General features: G+C 35.1%; 1 protein-coding gene across 1 annotated transcript in view; it reads right to left on the bottom strand.

Annotated features, from left to right (window-relative positions):
* Positions 1–21,300, bottom strand: part of GLRA3 (glycine receptor alpha 3) — an 88,877-nt gene that overhangs the window by 49,724 nt on the left and 17,853 nt on the right. Inside the window, exons 2-3 of the mRNA XM_086463998.1 lie at positions 18,405–18,532; positions 11,843–11,910 (exon numbers count right to left, since the gene is read on the bottom strand). Of these exons, the coding sequence (XP_086320124.1) occupies positions 11,843–11,910; positions 18,405–18,532 (196 nt within the window). The remainder of the gene's footprint in view (positions 1–11,842; positions 11,911–18,404; positions 18,533–21,300) is intronic.

Here is a 21,300-nt window from a genome sequence, read left to right as displayed (position 1 = left end):
AAATGATCTATTTTATATATAATATTGGAAAAATATTTCACAAAACAGGGAACTACTAAGGACTTACTAGAAGCATCAAATTTTTAATATTCTATTCTGTCAATCCTACTAGGAGTCAAGTAGCTAAACCCTCATTCAATTTAAATCTACAAAACAAGACAGAGCAACTAAAAAGATTGTGAGAGATCCCACATTTTGTAGCACACAATGTTTGTAGATGGAATGCAGACTAGAAATGTTCTTTAACTAATCCTGTTATACCAATAAATTAGCTTTCATATGCTCCTATACATTTACATTTTGGAAATCTATTAACTGAAAAAGAAATCTATTAACTGAAAAAGAAATCTATTGACTGAAAGATCAGGCAATGTAAAGACTGCTTATTTTTTAAAGCAATGGAATAAATTCAGGTTCCCCAGAAGTGCTTTTGAAGATTACTGGTTTATCACTAAAAACAGGTAAAGAAGAAATAGCAAATACATACTTTTTCTCAGTTACGTGTATTCAATAAATTTGTTCTTAATTCACTTGCAATATCTTCATGATTGGGATAGAGTGTTTGATCAGTATCTGTTCACAGTGGCTCACAGTTCACAAGAAATGCCTTAAGGAGGTAGCTGGCTGTTTTTTTTTTTTTTTTTTTTCTGGGAAAGAAAGATATGGGATTAAATATGCTCGTAGGATTTGATAATGTTTTCTAGAGGCTTGCAAGTCAGGACCTTTCCGAACTGTGGAGAAGGCTGCAGTTAGAGGGATTCACAGGGCTTCACTGTGTTGAAAGCCCTGAATGAACTTGTTGAGAAAGTAAAAGCCTTTGCAAGCCAGAGCACTAGAGGCAGAGGAGCAGAGAAGCCTGTGAGCTGGGATGACCTGCAATTTGGAGAGAGGTCTGTAGACCCCTGTCTGGTGACAGCTGTCTGATGAATATAGATGGCACGGTAGCACTTCCTGGATGAGATGGTTAACTAGCTGAAGGGACAAAGAAAAGTGCTTTGGGAGTGAGCAAAGGTGCAGAACCCAATTTCTGTGCTGTAGCAGATTACTGGGCCTGCTGAGGACTACGTGGTAAATGAGACAGATTCTGAAGTCATAAGGATTATTTTGTGCTGTTGAAGAAACCAGTCTCAGAGGTGCTGAGTTTTACTGTTGTGTAAATTGGTGTTAAAATCTAGAAGGATTTACAGGGTGGGGTGGGGTGGGTGGGGAGAGATCTGGCACCATTGTTATAATGCTAGTAATGACATAGGGAGGGGCATGTCAATAAAAAATGTGTATCAGACCACACCTTTCTGTGATCATATTGGCTTTTAAAGAAAATTAGAGCCTGAATCACAGCCTCATAATACATCTTGTTCTACCAGCTGTAATGACCATATTTGATAGCAACCTGTGTATTCTCTTTGGAGAAGAAAAAAGGCTATATAGAACACAGATTCTCATAAGCTCTTTGATGTATTGTATAATTTTACTCTTTAATTTTAAAGTATTATTAAATGGTTTAAAATTTTTTGAACATGATTTAGGATATGTCTTTGCAGTATGGGTATGATGTATAAAAAATCTGAGTGCACCACTCTCATGCTGAGTGATTACTTTGGCTGTTGTAATTAAAAATGCACACCCAGAGTGCATGGAGTACCAAGTATTCAGAATAGAATGAAGACACAAGAGCAGAACTGAATTTTTAAATGATGCCAAAATAACTCAGACTTATTCAAGGAAAGGATTTCAAGGTTAATGCTTCATGTAAAGTGTTTGTACTGGAGAACTTTTCCAGCACATATTTACTAGACTCAAGAACAGAAATGAGGAACAAGGTGACTATCTGAAAATCCATTACTTCCTTAATTCAGGTTCATTTAACAGTTATTCTAAAGCTGACTGTAGCTTTTGTTTCTGTAAATGAAGTATTAGTAAATTGCAGGTTCATGAAAAAACAAGGGAGGGAGGCTGTATTATTACAGTGATAGATGGGGATTTATGGACTTAGCTCCTATTAGCATTAATGGGAGTTAAGGACAAAATCCCTGTATATCATGATAAGATTAATTTCTGTTGTTTAAATACACATCATGAGGCAGCTACACTAAACATATTTGAAAAATTGTATCTTTTGGCCTAGTCTTTTGTTTCATTTTTTTTTTGTTATTTTGTTGGGTTTTTTTGGTTTGGTTTTTACAATGTCTTTACATTGGTATCTATGTCCTTATAAATTAAAGAAACATCATGAGTGCCGTGTAATCATGACCTCAATGGAACTAATCTTCTTGTATGATTGCAACAAAATATGAAACTTTATAAACAGTATATCTCATACAATGTGAACAGAGCTATGTAGTGATGCCACAATCTGATTGTCACGAATCCTCAGATTTTCTACAATAGTGACTGAGTAGATCTCAGCTTTGAAAATTAGTTATCTTCACAGTTTTTTCTGGGTAATTCTGTAGTTGCTATAGCAGGATATAGACTTCTAGCAACAGCTAACCTGATAGCTGCTATTCAAACAGATTGAAAAGACGAATACAAAAATGTAAAAGTAAGAAAATGTTGGAGGGGATGGGAGTAATGCCATAGGCTTTCATAGTGCAGTGCTGTATAAGTCATGGCTTTTCCTTTAAGTGAAAAAGAGCAGTCAGAGAAAGAAGAATCAATGTAAGCAAGCATAGGTAAGAGTTAACAAGAGGTGTGAACTTTTCTCCAGATTTTCTAGAACAAGATCAGATGGGTGTAGGTAACCACAGGACATAAAAATTTGGCTAAAGTCTCCCTTGGAATAAGGAGATAAAGATTCTGGAAGAACCTTTCATAAGGGCTGGCATTTAAGTTTTAGACAGCATTAGAACAAGTGATGAATAGGATTATAAAGCGAAATTGTCTGCAGTAGCAAGGGTGATGTAAGAGTCTTCAAGTCTTTTGTTCCTAATAATTGCAATATGTGGCTAAATTTCCTGTCTTTAAATTGAGCTGTTCAGCTTTCTGTATTGCACAATATGTTTTGTAAAATCTTTTAAGAATGTTTGTTAAAACGGACCAGAGAGAATGAGAAAATTATTTCCTATAGTATAGCTGGAAGAGCTGATTATAACACCTATTCTGGTCAATATTTATCTATTTTAGATAAAACAGAACAATTACTCCTAGGCTTAGAGTACTAAGGCCTGCATTCAGTCTTTTCTTCAAAAGAGGTAAAAAATTTGAAGCTAGGTTTCCCTTATTGTAAGTAAGAATTTATAAAAAAAAAATCACCCAGCACACACTGCTGCCTGTTCCTTAGACCTATGAAACAATCTCTGTACCCAGTTTATAGGATTGGCTATACCTGAAGCTGGTATAGATAGTTGTATACTCAATTTGACATTTCTTCCAGGACTAGGAAGCCAAAGTAGAAAATACTGTATGCATCTGGTGGTAGCTGAAGAGAGATTTTGTGGATGCCCGGCTCAAACAAGTGGATACAGCCACTCAGCTTTCAGCACTAAGCCTGATGTACCGGAGTATTGTCCATGTTTTGTGTGACAGCTGGGACTATAAACTGATAGTTGTTTTTCATGAAGAGTCTTGGAGATTTTATTCAATATTCAACGTTTTGCTGTTGCTGTTGTTCTTTAATGAAAACATTTGTTTGTGGATTTATGTGTTGGCAAAGAGCACCAAACTGTTTAAGCATCACGTCTTAGTCTTTTGTTAAACTGAATGACAAGAAAAGGCTAAAATTTAGGAAGTGAAGTCTATCAGTGTTTGATTTTTAAAAATCTGTATGCAGTTCTTTTCAATTAGTTTAATTTGTAGGTATAGAACTGCATCTTCAAGCACCACAAAAATAGGATCAGCAAAGAGCAATCTGCTTTGAAATGAGAAAACCTGTTGTCAGTCTCCACCTGCAGCTTTTCTACATGACCTCAGAGTGCCTGTCTTCTGCATGTGCCCTAGTCTAGAAATACTTCTTTCATGTTGGGTAACTTGAGAGATTACCTCTTGTCTGTTGGCAATAAGTAATAAAAGTTATGTCTGGGAACCTTGATGGCACCACACAGATCTGAAACTAGTCATAAGTTACCCTTATAGATGGGTATGAAGATCCAGATGATCTGTTTATATCAGTAGGGAAAGTTAAATGGAACCAGCAGACTTTATTTCTGACTTAGATATTTATTCTCCCTATTGCATAAAGATCCCACTGAATTTCAGCTCCAAGTTCCACAAAACGTGACAGAATTTGGCTGTGACTCAGACACCAAGCCTTACTGGGATAAATACAAAACTTATTCCAATTCATCTTCTTCCAAAAATATCTTGAAATAAATTATGTGTCACAATCACAGAAATGAATCCAGTTTATAAATCAGAACAACTGGAATGGGAATTTTAGGATTGCATTGGGGAAACTTTCTGATATATTATGTTTCTAGATTAAAGGCATTTGGTTTTGGAAAAGGACCACACCTTTATTCTGTTTGTGTCCATTACATGGCTGCTGTCAGTTTAAACTTCTGCTTTACTGTAGATACCTCTTATTACATTTTCAAACCTATGACTTGTTCATGCACAGAATATAGTCCCTTTCAGTTCTTGCATCACTTTTAAATTTCCATTAATACTGCAAACGCACACTGACGACTGAGTTGGGTACTCCAGGACAGTATTTCATCTAAAGATATTGAAAATGTCCGAAACTTTTCAAGCAGCTTTTCATCATTACAGTATCACTTATTCTAAACTGTAACTTCACAGTCAATCTAGAGATGTGTCTAGTATTTAATAAGACAAGATTATTTGTTCATTTTTTACTGACATGCTATTCATAGTTTGTTTTTCTGTATATCCATAGTGAATATACTGGCTTTCAAATGTATGAAATATGTCGAAACCATCCCTGTAACTGAGCCTCTTTTTCAAATAACATAATCACACTCTATTAACTAAGGAATGAACAGTACTGCAGCCTAATAACTCACTGGAGAGTTGCTTCTGAAAACAGTTTAGAAAACACTGGCTTGAGGGGCCAGGGAAAGAAACCTGCCACCAGCTTCTGCAAAGGTGTTGAGGTTTAACCCCAGCCAGCAATTAAACACCACACTTCTGCATGCTTACCCTTGCCCTGCTCAGTGGGATGGGGAAGAGAATCGGTGGAAAAAAAAGTAAAACTTGTGGATTGAGTTAAAGGCAGTTTAATAGGACAGAAAAGGAAGGGAAAATAATAATAATAGTAGTAGTAGGTGAATATACAAAACAAGTGATGCACAGTACAATTGCTCACTACCCACTGACTGATGTTCAGCCAAGCCCTGAGCCACAGTGTCTCCTGGCCACCTCCCCCCAGTTTATATACTCGGTATGATGTCATAGAGTATGGAATACCCCTCTGGTTTGTTTGGGTCAGCTGTCCTGGCTGTGTCCCCTCCTAGCGCCGCAGTACGAGAAGCTGAATAGTCCTTGACTTAGTCTAAACACTGCTTAGCAACAACTAAAACATCAATGTGTTATCAACGTTATTTTCATCCTAAATCCAAAACACAGCACAGTACCAGCTACTAGAAAGAAAATTAACTTTATTCCACCCAAAACCAGGACAAAAGGTCATCAACTCCTGCAAAGGCAAAGCTTCTGGCAATTTTTAAAAATCAATTTAATCAGCCATTTTTGCTAGTCCAAACCTAAACTAAACATAACAATCAAAACTATTTTCTTCAGTGCAAAGCCCATTTGCTGCCCAAATTCCTGGAATTTAATACTGTAATGATCCAGTCCAAACACTGTCTATTATTTTTTTCTGAATCATTTATAGATCATCAAAGGAATCAAAAAAAGGAAAACTAACATTTCCTTTACTTTTTCAGAGTCATAAAAGGAGCCCAAAAGGAGCTTGCGTTTCCTGAGAAAAAACTCCATTATAGATGCCAAGAAAGAACACAGAAAGAGAAGGTTAGCAAAAGTTACAGAATGGTACAATCATCCTCATAAGCTTCCCAGAGGACAGGAGGTAAACACAGTGTGATTATTTCTCCTCATTTCTGACTTGTTGTGTAAGGATGATTTTCAGTGTTTGTAGGGAACCAGCTTTCCCCAGATTTGGAAATTCAGCTATTGGTACCTGATAACCACCACGTGTACTATCCTCTTCTATGAGTAGCATCACCCAACCTATCCCTCTGCTGCACCATCTATTACAGTTTATCAGCAAATCAGATGCTTGACCCTCATGTTTTTATGCACAGGTCCAATTGGTCTTATTCTTAATAAGCACCTGAAAACGCCTCTTCTCCTCAACGCCGCTTAGTCAGATGCAATATGCACCCCTGATCAGCTCTTGCAAGCAGTTGGTACCACACCACACCTTGTAACTCAGTGAGACAGATGAGAGTTGGCTGTCCTACCTTTGTCTAACAATTCCTTGTCCCTCTCTGCTTTGTCATGCTGTTGCACTGTGATCATACCGGCCAGTGTTTTACCTGATATCTTCCACCACACAGTGTCTGAATTCCAAGATTCCCTAGTTATCCTAGACTAAAAGTTTCAGAGCAGAACTATACAAAACAATATTTTCCATTGCTGCTTATAAAACCAATACAGCTGTGGTGCTGGTTTGCTTTTTAATTTGAAAACAAATGATGCTATTTGTTTGCTAATTCATACACTGTATGCATCACAATGTGCTTTTTCAAGCACACTTCTGTTTCATCCTATAGAATTTCCATACAATATGGAAAACAGATGCTGTATCTAGGGAGAGTGATACGATGCTGCCGGGTTAGAATGCAGGTTCATCGGCGGATTTGCATGGATTAAGCTGGTCGTGTATCAAACTGGACAGCTGCAGACCCACTAGAATTTGAAAAACCTCTATCTGCTCTCGACTCTGTGACCCAGGCTCAGGGTGGCAGAGACAAGTTTATCATAAAATAAAGAATGTTAAATAATCCACCTTCCAATCTCATACAACAACGATCTGTTGACTTATCTGTGCCTTAATAGAAGGGAGTTGATCGTCAAACAGGGAAAAAAATGGATTTTTTTAAAATAATTTTGAAACTGTAAAGTGGCCTTTATTGTATGTTCACTCATCTGAGATAAAATTGTGCAATGTAGATACTTCTGCCTGTCATTTCAGCATATTTCCACCAAAGAAGGGCATATGTTTCCTTTTGTTCGAGACAATCAACTAAGTGATTCATTTAAGAAAAGTATTTTGTGAAACTCTTCAGTATTAAGCTTTGCAATATATATGGGTATATACAATATTGTATACAATACTGCTTTCAAGTACTCTGTTTAAAGACAAGCTAGAATAGGTAGAACAGAACATAAACAGAAATGCTCACTCGAAGAAAGATGAAGCTAATGAAATTCAAGAGCTGTGACTTGTGAAAGGAGACAATTATGATGGCTTAAAAATGGGTTACTGTAGGTTAAAAGCACATTTTATTTGTATATGTAAGATAATTTCATTAATCCTGGGAGTACAGAAAGATCTATCACCTGCTTCCTAACAACATTCATGATAACACTGATCTTTTCAGACTGAGTCAAGAAATACCCATCAGCAAAAATGTAGCAGGAACAAACAAAGGACATCTGCTTTTTAATGTGTTAATTGTCTGCACTGTTGTCATTTGCGGTTAGTCTCTCAGTGCCCCTTTCAATGCACTTTTAGCACATGCATTATACTAAGCATATTAATACATACTTAGTAAGTATCGCTGTAAATCTGCATTAAGATCAAAGTGTTGTTCCTGACTTTTAAAACTCAGAAAACCTTGAGGAAGTTGGTCAGTCATATTTACTACAATAAAAGGAGGCTTTTTGATATGGCCTACTATCTGCCCTGTAGCCTAAATATTCTGCAGCTTTGCTTCTGTATTCAGTATTTTGTCTGAACATTTGTAGCTGAAAATGTTGGCACTGACGTTATCCTCACCTTGTAAGACTGAATAATCTCTTCTTCTTTTTTTTTTTTTTTTGTTGGTAACTGCAAACAATGTATATGACACTGATCTTAAGCTAGAAATTTCTTAGCATTAGGATATACAGAGCAAAGAATACAAGGTGAGCACTGCTTCAGCTACAGAAAAACTCTGTAATGGACTTTTGAGGATGTTATGATAAAACCTGAAATTTAAGTTCCAATGCACCAATAAGCAAATGATTTGGTTTCCTGTAGGATATGGTTCTTCTATTGCCAATATACATTTAACTTTACATGACCAAGCAATCTGATTGATTTGTCAGATTTTTAAGGTTAAGTGTGCTTAGGTACATCACTGTTTATCTTAAATAAAAAAGTTCAGATGTTAATTTATGTTGATTATGTTATGTTCATATAATGAAATAGCCATTTTATTCTGGCTCTCCATATTCTCCGTATTTTTTTTATCTCTTCTTTATGATTTCTAAATCCTTATGTGAAAAAAAGAATAGTAGTAAAAAATGAAAGACTGGACCTAGGTTTTCCTTTATATGTGCGAAGCAATGAGTTATACTTGGCTAGAGGATGAGTGTGCAGTCCTCACTTTGTGAATATCATTGAGACATATACAGATCTGGTACTACCATTTGGCTCAATAACATAGAAAGGTTGGCAAGGCCGGACCCTAAGCAGTGTGAAAGATGAAAGTTTGTTTAAGGGAGTTTTAAATTACGTGTTTTACTTTTTTTCTGCCTCATCAGAGCGTAATGGCATAAATTAAGTTCCTCATATGATCACTTAAAATTACCTAGGTTCAACTAGAGTCACAGCTTCCTAGCAAGAGGTGGCATGCTTGTTCCCCACTATGAACCATCTGATTTGTCTATTGAGACAAAGAAAGGGAACATGGAATAACTATAACCCATACTCTAAAGGAGTTGAATGAAACTAAGAAAACGAGAAGGAAGAGAGAAAGAACCAGTTTAAAGAGTTAACAAGCTGTAAGAAAAACTAAGCTACAGTTTTTGTTTGGCTGTCTCTCCTGATCTGTTAGACCAGGTGTGGATGAACGTGGATTTCAGAGAATCCACTTGCCTGAAAGCTGATTCCCGCTGCACACTGTCTGTTCCCATTGCACACTGACAAAGTCCTCTTCCTTGTTGAGAACTGTAAAGTCCGGCAATGTAAAGCTGGCATCTGGCTATTTTGCAGCCGATTCTGGGGTTTGATTTTATTGGTTTTTTGTTTGTTTGTTTTTTAAAGCACTGTTTTTGTGTAACTTTTTAGTCTGTTAGACATAACCGAGGCAGCAGAGGGAGCTCAAGGATTTTGGTCATCAGTGACGGAACTGAGAAGACAAAATTAGAGAACTAAAGAGACAGGGAGAAAGAGAGAGACTGACAGTGCCAAGAGCAATTACAATGACACTGAAGAATGTGGCTTGATGTACTCTGACTTCTTTAAAGCTAATAGATTACACGCATATCCTATTATTCAGCTAGTAGTTTTAAATACTTTTAAAAGTGAGACTTCAAGGTACCACTTAGTGGTCAGGTTTTATTTTGCACTTTTTCTTACTTGAGCTTTTTTGTTTACAGTTTGGAAAAAAGTGTTTACCAAGAATATAAAAGTCCTTTTGTGTCTAATAAATTGTTCTAATATGTTGTTCTGTGCATAAAGGTTTAGAATAAATATTAAGACATAGGTACTTGAATTTTAAGGACTACAGTAAATAAAATTGGTAAAATAGTGACAATTGGTAAAATACTGAACTACTATGAATTGACTTTTGTTAAACAATGAAGAAATTCAGTTTGTAAAATAATGCAAGATGGTTTTGATTGTAATTTTAAGATAGAAAGATTTCCATATGTTTCAGATGATCTTCACCTTCAGCATTTGGGAGAAGTAAACTAATAGAACACACAATTGAAAGTCCGATCTACACAAAAGCATTTGTTCTTCTGCAAAGGAAGATTTGAGTCTCTGAGAGGTCAACAGCTGCTGACTATAAGCAAAAGTCTGTTTTGAACTGTATCATTGAATACATTATTAACAGAATACCAGCATCACGAAGGGAGCATTTGTCCTAAGGTCAAGGTTATGCTTAATTGTCCAGTTTTTGAATGCATATAACTGATATATGAAAAATCCTGTGGTTCTGACCAGGTCTGGTATTTTCTATAACATACTAACTGGAACTATTTGTTACAGATCAGATTGTAATCTCTCTTGACTGTTTTAATTTGCTTTCAAGGCAATACAGAACAGAATGTAATTTTATTATAATATAGAAATATTGCACTAACTTACTAAGTTGCACTGAAAGGAAATGTTTATAATTCTCTTTTTTTTTTTTTTTTTTTGAGAAAATACCCTTGAGATGTGAACTCAGGCATCCGCTTCCCAAATGCAGGATAATTTTTTAACGTGGTAACAACCTCAGTTTCCTAAATATCCTTTTCATAGTGATCTATGATGGATCTTTGCACTTTACTGACTCTGTGGTCTTTCTCTTGCTTTGCAACAGATTCACCCATCTAGCTATTAAAAAGTAGCTGTGGAGCACTGTTCTAATCGTATGGGTATTGCTTAATCCTCTGATCGAACCTGATTAAATCTCCTTGGATGCCATGTCAATCTCTTTGGGATTTGCAATCTGGCAAGGCACCCAAATACAAATTAAAGTAATTTTCTACCTGAAAAAAAATCATGTGCCTATCTCAGTAACATCTACCACTATGTTCCAAGGCAGGTAAGGATGAGGCAGCTGTGAATATCACTTTTGAGATAGGGGACATAAGTATTTGACTTTATGAATTTATGTTCTTGATTTCCTAACTGCAGGTCCTTGGCTACATTCAAAGGTCTCATTTTTACTCTTACAGAAGGATGGCTTTTGCTTAGTATTATTCCTTTGTCTTTTTTTAAATTTTTTTTTTGGTTATACCAACTATTTCTAGTCTGTATTCTGTCATTCCAAGTACATATCCTGACCTCTGAAATTGTTGGAATTTCAGAGTGTGCTTGAATCTTACAAACTCCCACAGTTCTTCCTTCATCTCTTTGTATTTTAACCCTCTCTGTCCCCAAAATACTATGTAACTGTTTTCAAAGGTGTTTGTTTGCCTTTCTTCAAAATATGTAAGGCACTTCTGTGGGGAAAGAGTGCCTATATTTTCTCTCTCACCAAATTTTAATGACTAAAACTGTGCTGCAAGTTATTAGCATATATGTTTCACCTGTTAAATAAGATTATCCACATTGTTTTTGTTGGTTTATAGTTCAATATCTAGTTTTACTATCTTTATTCTATGATGTCTCTTTCTCTTTATTTCCTTAAAATCTCCAGTCTTTTTGTACTCAATCTTCTGCCTTTCTTTAATGGACAAATTATGTGTGTATGAAAAGTGTGTAATCCACTTATATTTAGCCCACTCTTAGAATTCTTAATGGAATCTTATATACTAGATCACCATTTCCATTATTTTATTATCTCTGTGCAATAGCTTTATGGAAGAATAAAGTATATATCCCATATGCACTGTATATAATGAAATTATAAAATATTATTAAGAAAGCAACATAATGAATTGACATTTTTGAGGTTAGAAAGGTGGAACACTATAGAAGCTAACACCTATCTAATTGAAAATAATGAGTTCATTACAACTGTCAAATAAAATTTATGGAGAAACAAAAAAAACCCAACCCTTGGCTTTACTTTCGGTTTTGTGTTTGATGGCATAGAGACAGATTTTTCGTTGGAAAAACATCTATTGCCAAATTAAATGTTCTCCCTTTCTGCTCTCAGAAGTGGGCTTCCTCCTTCATTTAGTTCCAGGTGAAGAGAAGCCCTAGCTAGTTAGCCTTTGAACTCACTGAACATGTTTAACTTGAACTTTAAACATTGTTTGAGGTAAAATATCTTACCATGGTTGTCTCTGCAATGGATCCAAAGCTGTTTATAAATATGTTGCATGTGACATTAACTGGAGGGCCTGCAAAAGAGAAAAAACACCAGTCCCTATTCCAGAATCATTGCTTATTGAATGACTGTAAAATACAAACCATTATCAAACAATGTTTATTGACTTAGGGGGAAATAATGCTGCAGTCACAACTTATTAAATGCAAAATTAAATTGAATGTTTCCTAATAATTTTTCTTCTGATTTTTCTCAAAGGCACACTACTTGACTGGCCAATTCTAGCAATAAAAAAAAAAAAAAAGAGGGAAAGTTCTTTATAAACTTGCACAGATGATTCTGTGCATAAAAATCAACATCCCATCTGAAATACATTTATTAAAAATTTTTTAATGTGTGCTTCACTGAGCAATGTATGACACTTCTTACAACAATTAGGGGAAAAAGTGACCTTTTTCACTCCAGGTAGCTGCTACCTTTAATGTTATTGTCATCACTAGTAACACAAATGCATTACTGCTGCTCTTATCTCTGTTGCTTACGGGAACAAATGTGGATAGAAAAGCATGACTTCGATTCTCTTCTAATTTCTCTTAAATCCACAAAATGGTTAAGAATCCATTTAAACTGAATTTTCTTTTACCATGGGTCTTCAGTCAACTGTTGTTCTGCCTTATTTTGCATTTGTGAAGCATCAGTAGTGGCAGAGAAGTCATTATGATAGCTGAAGAATGAATCACCGCTTCATGGAAAAGGCTTTAAATTATTTCTCTGAAAGTCTCTGTAAAAATGGCATTGTGGTAGAGCATGCTAATTTCTCCATTATTTCTTATCAATTTCAGTCTGTGTACAGTGGAAACAAGGTTTTGCCATCACAAGGTTTTTCTGTCACCCTCTTGCACCTTGATATTCTTCCATCAATAATCCAGTTCAGGATTGGAGAACCTGGTTTCTTTTTCCAGGTGTAAGCAGTCACTAACGATGAAAGATCTGGAATTTGAGGACTGGTCTTACAAACCCTTATGTAACATTTATTTTTCAGGGTCACTGAAGTAAGAAGCTGCTCTGCCACTGATGGTTGTTTGCAACGAGGAAAATCTAATGTGGCCAATAAACTTGATATTAAATACTGAAGAATCAGAACGTGCATTAAAAATTCTGCCAACAGAACACAACTTGGAACATCCAGATTTCTTTCCTCAAGGCAATAGTTTTGAAGTACTGTATGGCAATTGCAACAATCACTTTGTGTGCTTCAGTCATTCTAATACACAAGACTACACCTATGGAGCAGAGTTCTCAGGGAAGGAGGTATCACTCTGCAGTCACTTTGACACTATTTTCACTTTGATACTTGGTTAATTATTTAGAGCTGTTGAGCATATCCAATACTTCTTAGCATTCAGTAAAAGCTTGGCATTGACAGCTCCTGAAAAGGATTAAGTGAAAAAGCAAAAGCAGGGGAGACAAACAACGGCAGAGTCACTAAAAACTGCCAGGGAGAAAATTGTACTTCCTGGCTATGTTAGATAAATTGTTTGCAAGGCAGCTTTCCTTTCAAACACTTTCATGTTGTAGTACTTGTCATCATTTCAAATTTGGTATGATACTATCTTGTACTAAATAGTACTATGCTTTAAAGTGCAAGTTTGCTATATCAACAAATGAAGTTGCTTTTATAAAGAAAAAGCCCTAAATCACTACAATGCTGATGCTTAATTTCAAATGCAGCATCACAAAAATATAGTTAATGGCTAGTTAAAGCATAAAAGGAGAAGCTAAAAGCAACTTGCAAATGTTTTAAAGATTACTTAAAGATACTGTGCTTAGAGTAAAAATGAAGTTCGCAAAACACAATCAAAAAGAAGGATAAATGAAGCCGTTAAAACTGTAAGCCATATTCAAACACCAGAACTCAGGCAAATTGAACATAGACTAAAGACGGGGGAAAAAAAAATAGAGCTGAAACTCACTAGAGACAGAAAAGCTAACAATGATAACTATCTGCAAGGTGTTAAAAATAGAATCCTGCCAAGACCTGGAAGGTGAAGTCAAGAGACGATGATTAAAAGTATCCATGAAAATGAAGAAGATCAGAGCAGAAAAACTAAATGAAGTTTTTGTAGCAGCATTTGTCTCCAGTCGCTAGCTGTGTCAAATACTGGAGCCATTCTGCTGGAAGATCTGTATGAGGACTGTAGAAGACATTTCAGACCAAGTGAACAGGAACAAACTGACAAGCTGAGGTGATACTAAGCCAGACATTATAAAAATCTTTGCAAAATTGTGGAACTATGAATCACTGTGAGTCAGCTAACACCTGTATCAGTTTTGTTATCAGTGGAAATGTGCACCACATCCAGCAAGTATAACTTGAATTAAAAAAGAAAAACAGACTTTCAGGTATGATGGTAGATTGACATTAACAATGGACTTTATCCAAGCAAACCTTACCTCTGTCCCCCCCAAACTGATAGAAATGATGAGAACTGTTATGATTAAGAGAAATGGGTTAATATTATTTTTGCTGAAATAACATCTCAGATCTCCTGAATCTCTTTGAAGGAGCTGATGCGCATGTGGACAAAGGCTATCTAATTAACTTAAATACTAATTTTAATTGTAGTATATAATTAAATTAGTTAAAATAGTTTATTTGGAGTTTCAAAAACTTTTCAGCAAGGCTTTTTAAAGATATTAGTCTTGATGAAGTGAGAAACAGTGCTTTTATAGGCCTTTTACTTCAAAGCTGTATAATGTTAGGAATAAATAGCCATTTTTCAAGGGGTGAGGCAATTTCTGGTAAGCTCCACCATGGATCTGCACTGAATTTTGTAGTTCAGTATTAATGACGTAGAAAAGAAGATATAGCAATATGATTTTCCTTCTGGTATAAGATTATTTAGGGTGGTTGTATATAAAGCTGACTGCAAGGAGGAGCAGAAAAATCACAAAATACTGAACTAAGAAGCAATAGAATGTTTGATGAAAATCAGTGTCAGTCAAATGCCAAAATAATCCTTACTATGCATTCCTACTGATGGGTTCCAAATTAATGACTTCCACGCAGTAAAGAGAGGCTAGATTAATTATGGATGGTTCTCTGGAAGCATGCTCTTTAATCAATAAACATAGGAGAATGCAAAGAAATACATAAAAAATAAGTGGACTACCATAGAAGTAGATCATGAACTTCCATCATGAATACTTCAAAATTTCTCTGTCTGCCTCAAAATGATATATTTGGGAGAAGAGAGATGTCAAGAATTCAAACCAGGATCACAAATTCTATGAAATGCTGCCACACAAAACCAGCTTAAGTAGAACAAGACTCTTCTCATTGGAAAAGGGATACGGTAGGGAGCAATGCATACAGATCTGTGAAGATCAAAAGGAAGTAATCCTTTTCCTCCATTTGTCAGTATGTCACATGGTAATAAAACCAGTAAAGTAGTCACCAGATTCAAAGCAAACAAAAATTCATACTTTTCACTATTCCAAAACATGAAGATTTTATTGCCATAAAATACTGGAAAGGCTAAAAGTATAGATAGAAGTAATCAGAAGAACATATTTATCTTTTTTTTTTTTTTTTTTTTTCATTGAAGTCCTGGCTTAAGAAGTTCCTAAACTAATGATTGCTGAATACTGTCTGGCAATACCAGGGCAAAGAATGCACTACGCTTTCCTGTGTAAATCCCCAAATTTCCTTAATAGATTGTCATCAGTGGTGCAATCTGGGCTGTATAGATTTAAAAATAAAACACGTCTTCTGTGTCAGGTTAATTCTGAGGCTGTGAACATTTTTACACATGGATTACATAATTGTGTCCAAATTTGAAAGACAGTGAAGTATTTCCTGTATTTGCAGGAACAGATTTCATCTAGGATGTGGAACAGATAAGTAAGAGCAGCACCTTGCTATAGTTTTGATATATTGGAAATAACAATATTTTGCAACTGGAACAAAGATTTTACAAGAGTTCTTAATTTTTTGTTTTATTCCATAGCTAAATAAATACAAACAGTCTTCTCTATTATTTGAACAAGAACGAATATGCAGAATTCCTTATCCAATGCAGAGCGCTCAGACAAAATATATAATTATGTGTTATTGACCAAGATTAATTATGACTAAAATTGGTAATTAAAAATCTTGACTACATAGGAATTTTATTGGAAGAATAAATGATTTAAAATGATTGTCTGACTTCTCTTATTAATACTTGTCTGTTTCTTTGAAACTGTTGCCAGATTAAAAACTCAAAAAAGCATTAAGCCCCAGCACTTGTTCTAGGACTAATAAAACTAACCAGAAAGTGGCAAAGTCACTTAAGGAGATACTTATTCTTAGTGATAGATCTGAATCATTCTGGGCAGATTTGTTCAAACTGAGTAGCTGTCTAGAAGATTTAGAATGTGCACTTTTTGAAAAAGAACAATGTCAAATTAGGTTTTGTCTCTTTAAATTTCAATAGTTACAAAACAAGGCTCTTAGTCTTTTGTATTATACTTCCAAGAAGTACTGTATTGAATTCATTAATCTCCAAACCATCTGCCTTCTTCACTGTAGTCCCATCAAAAGATTGTTATTGCATGGTGTTCACGACTAGCTCCAAAATCCAGTCCCCAAATCAACTGCTAAACTGTAAGCTCTTCATTTTTAAACACTTGTTTGTAGGACTTCAGGAGACTCAAAGAAGAAAGAAGAAAAACTGCAGTGCTTAGACTTTGCCGGAGATCTTCTTTTGCCCAGCACAGCTTTACCTTAGCTTGAACCTGCAGTTTGCATGCTAAAGAGTACATCGTGGCAACAAGCCAAGGTAACTAATAAGGAGAAAAAATAGTTTAAGAGCTACCATTCATATAAGAAAGTAATTTTAGAAATACAGTGTTTTGCATTACTTTGCAAATACTGTTTGAAACATTAACCCTCCTGGAAGCCAGGCACTGGAACATTCTTCAAAGTAGTTCTGGCAAGGAAAGTCCAAGGGACTTATTCTGTATGGTCATCAGAGATATTGATCGCTGTTGTAAATCTTTTAGAGATGTGTTTGAATTTCCAGTGCATGTTTATCTTTTTCTGAGAAATATCAGCACTGCTAAAGTATTAAAAGCAAAGCATTTCCCGCTGCAGTAATTCCTGGGTAATAAATATATATATATATATAGCACCAACTGTTAACTGCTTACTGCTAAGGAGGTAATTTGACAAACTACTTGGTTATTATGAATCAGTCTTGGCAAATTCTGGCTAAACCTGCAAATAGCAATGGCTTTAGAGTCATAATTACTTCAGTTTCTGGGACTTGGAGACATGAAAAAAATTATGAAATTTAACGCTGAATAAGAATTAAGATGGAAAGGAAATGCCAGATGACTTAGAGCACAAAGGCCTATCTGCTGGACAGAAAATTTAGTAAACATGGAGTAAAACCTGCCCTATAGGGAAATATTAGAGCTAAGAGAATCTCTTGTACTCAAGGAGACAGGTATAGGAGGAGGCAGTTAAGGCAAAGTAAGAATAATATCATTGTTAATCACAATAGGTTTATTATTTCAAAAAATATTTATATTCTGGAAAATTTAAAGAGTGATAACTTGATTTAAAGACTCAGAAATAGAGTTAAATATAGTTGCACTATAGTATTGGAACTCTTCGCATTCTAAAAAAAAAGAATAGTCAAATTTATCTAAACTCCCCAGACTGCAAAGGTTAGAGTGGGTGGTATTTTTCTGTATAATAGTTTGTATATTTGTATAATAATACAGTTTGTATAATCCTTCATTAAATACTCTAATTTAGCATGCCTGAGTCTGGATAATATGGTTTGTGCTAAGACCCTCAGAAGATGTAATCATTGCATTTGCAAAGTTTGGACTTTCAATCTTCTTTTCATCTCCTTCGTCTTGTTTGAATCTCCCTTGTGATAAGTGCATAAAAGGTACACACCAAGAGATAATTCCAGGCATTGAGAACATGCAGTTTCAATGGAGAACTGACCACAGGAAAAGGAACAAGAGGAAAGATGGTCCCTTTTGCAATTTCAAAGCACAACTCGGGGGGCACAGGTGTGAGGAATCTAATTTGGAGAGATTTGGTAACTAAAATAAGCTCTCTCGAGTTTGACTCTGATGGTCATATCATTAACACACTGTTCCTTTTAGTCAGGATTAGGCAGGTACTAGGATTTTCTGTCTTTCACAGAACTAGCTTTCTGGAGTGCTTCAGGCTATGGTAGTCCAAAGTGGAGATTTAAATCCATTAACAAGCATTTCAGGAATGAAAAAAAATAAACCAAAACAAAAACCCCCACATATTAGACAATTCAAATGTAGTGATAAGCTAAATTTCCAAAAGGTCTGCATTTGGGCAGCTGTGAAAGTGACAGGAATAGAGCATATTACTACTGAAATGAACTGTCATAACAAAGAAAGGCAAAAGAAGGCACTTTTTATTTTTTCAGTGAATGTACTTCTTCGTTTTCATATTTGTTCCAGAAACTGCATTTGCATGAGAAGAAATGCTGAAATACTGAAAACCTGAAAGTTTAGGTTTGAAATTACCTTTGAAATTTGGTCTGATCCTTGCGTCGTAGCCTGACATCCTACCCATTAGCTTATCCAGGAAATCAGATGGCGACATTGGCATGCTACGAGATCTTGCACTGTCTGTTTCCTTTGTGGCTACCAAGCTAACAGCAAGGAAAAACAAACAAACAAACAATCAGAACAAAACATTTTATTAGAGATTTTGTTAGGGAAACTTTAATTTTATGCAGTCAATCACTTAGTTTATTCTTGTATGAACAGGAAAACAGGAAAGCTAAGATTGACTTTCAAGCTAGTTACGCTTCAAAAATAGTAGTAGCAAAGAAATGGAAACAGTGAGTACTTTTTATATCTGTCATTTTATATGCAAATTTTACTTTGCTAATCTGCATAGTTACAGGTTGCTGTTACCTCTTCTTCAGGGCTTCTGGAGATTAATAACACTTTCAGTCAACAGTACTCAATCTGTTATCACAGAGTTAAATAATCTCAACTACACAAATAGCTGTGCATGTGGAATGTCATAATTTGGAGTCTACGCTAAGATTTGTCTGTTTAACTGGCTGTGCTATAATAGAAACCTAGATCAGGACAAAAAAAAAGTAGTAAGGGTCTTTCATAGAATAGTACTATTACCACCAGTTTTTTTCATTCAGCCAATGTTTTATGTTGATATTTAAACATAATACAACATATCAAACAGTCTCTTGGCAAACGGTATTCTTTAGCATTGTCTTAGAGGCTGGTTTTCTGTTAAAACAAAAGTGACTGCTGCAGTGGAAAAAAACTCAACAGCTTACTGAAGGAACTATTTTAGGGCAAAATTTTCATCTCAGGGCCACATGGAAAATGTCACCTCTTATAGCCTCCTCTCCATACGCACGCAGAACTCCCGCTGACATTCTAAAGTGTGCTCTGCACATGCTGAAAGAGAAGCGTATCGGCACTGTGATCAGCCACGTGGACCCAAAGAGAAGGTCTTTATTGCTGCGGAACTCTTACTCAAGTGCTGGCCAACACAATGAAAAAACAATACAGTCAGTAAATATATATGTAAAGAAAATTGTGACTAACGTTGTGATACATAGTGCAAGTAAAACCCTTCGTGCCTTTTGGAGTCTCAAAAAAGATAAGGAGCTTTTCCTGTTTCTGCTGACTTGTAGTCAAAAATCTCTTGCAGAAGAATGTGAATCTCTTTTACTTACCCACTTCATTGTCTCCTATTAATGCCAATTCACTCTTTTAGAAGTGCTTAAATATGTCTTTGTTTAGAAGTAAACACAGGGAACAATGTAAAAACGCTAGGAATTTTCTAACTCATAAAATCCTATGTTGAACTTTGCTTATTAACAGTGGATGGAGTTCCAAAATGTAAAGCTCTATACAAGTGCGTGTTTATGCAGATGCCATGTTAAGTGCAGACTGGGAATGTAATTTTTTTTACCTTCCAAGACTGTGTTACTCAGGACATGAAAAGTTACAGTTTTATGGCAATTTAGAAGGTCTGCTAAAATATCTGTCTTCAAATTATAAATTTACATTTAATATCTTAAATAAAAAAATATTTCATATTAAGTCTTGAATGTTACAAATTTGGACACAGATAGAATATGAACACAGAAACCTTTATAATGCTGTGGTTTACCCATATTTTAATTGAAACTGGCAGTTAAGTCATTTAATTGTAATAGTAACTGAAATCAGAAAGTTAAAAGGTAATCCTTCTGCTTATTTGATTATCTAGTGTTTATTCTATGTGCAAGTCGACTTGCGTATTCCTAGATTGTTCATGAATTTCTCAATTGTTGGATATTACTAAATGGTTCTGAATACTTTAGTATCTCTCATGTATTACCTTTCCGTAAAAATGCTTTTTTTAGTCTCATTCAGTAGCTAACCTAGTTCTTTATTTCTTCCCACAGCTGGAGAATGCGTTTCCCTTTCTGAGAAAGTAAGCACTTAATGTAGTCTTTTTCTAGTTGAATTTGAATTTATCCTATGGGCACCATTTTCATTATCAATCATTCTGAATGTATCCGATTCATCACGTTATTGCAACTCATGGTCATTTATATTTCTGTAAAACATATATGTCATTGTAAAGCAAATAAATTATGATCATCATACTTTGCTGAATTTTATCTATTGATCTATCTATGGTCATCATACTATGACCATCATACTTTGCTGAATTTTATCTATTTGCAAGGCAGGAGAATCAAGATACTATGTATATACATATATATATAAACCACTTAGATTTCTTTCATATACTTTTGCATGAGAAAGTTACATTTCTATTCTGTAAGGTATATAGAGTTCCTACACTACAGGGTATATATATTGTCTCCTATATTTTTATTCTGGATGTAAATAAATTCTCCAGAACACAAATATAGAAAGGCCCATAGTTAGCTGCTAGCTTCAATATTGGTCACTTTGTCTGAATGGAGGATTTTGTTTGTTTTTCTCTTCATTGAACTTTTTCTAAATCTTTCTTTGTTATTCTTGTAGTTGTTGCTTTTAAAGGCTGCCACGGAATAGAGTACTTTGAAATTAAGGTAACTAATCCTGAATAGGAAAAATAGTAATTGCTGTGGCTATAGATTTTCTCAAAGTGGCATTTAGCTTTGTGTATAATAGCATCATCAATATTTGCTTTCATTAGTTAGTTAAAAGTCTCAGAATAACTTGAATGGTTTTATTGCCTGCTTCTGAAAACAATACATTCAGCATAATTAATACATTTTGTATAAGCAAGTTTTATTTTAGAAACAATCTGTAATTTGTAGCTTAATATTTCTTCAAGGAATGTTTTCCGTTTTTCTCAGCTTGGTGTTTTACTGGGTAAAATCTGATCACTGCAGAATTCTGCCCTTTCAAATTACCTTTAATCAAAACCCTGTATTTC

The sequence above is a fragment of the Leptosomus discolor genome, chromosome 4 (genome assembly GCF_034619465.1).
Source record: "Leptosomus discolor isolate bLepDis1 chromosome 4, bLepDis1.hap2, whole genome shotgun sequence".
In the NCBI taxonomy this organism is placed as follows: domain Eukaryota; kingdom Metazoa; phylum Chordata; class Aves; order Leptosomiformes; family Leptosomidae; genus Leptosomus; species Leptosomus discolor.
Note: the sequence above shows the minus strand (reverse complement) of the source record. Positions and strands in the feature narration are given on the sequence as shown.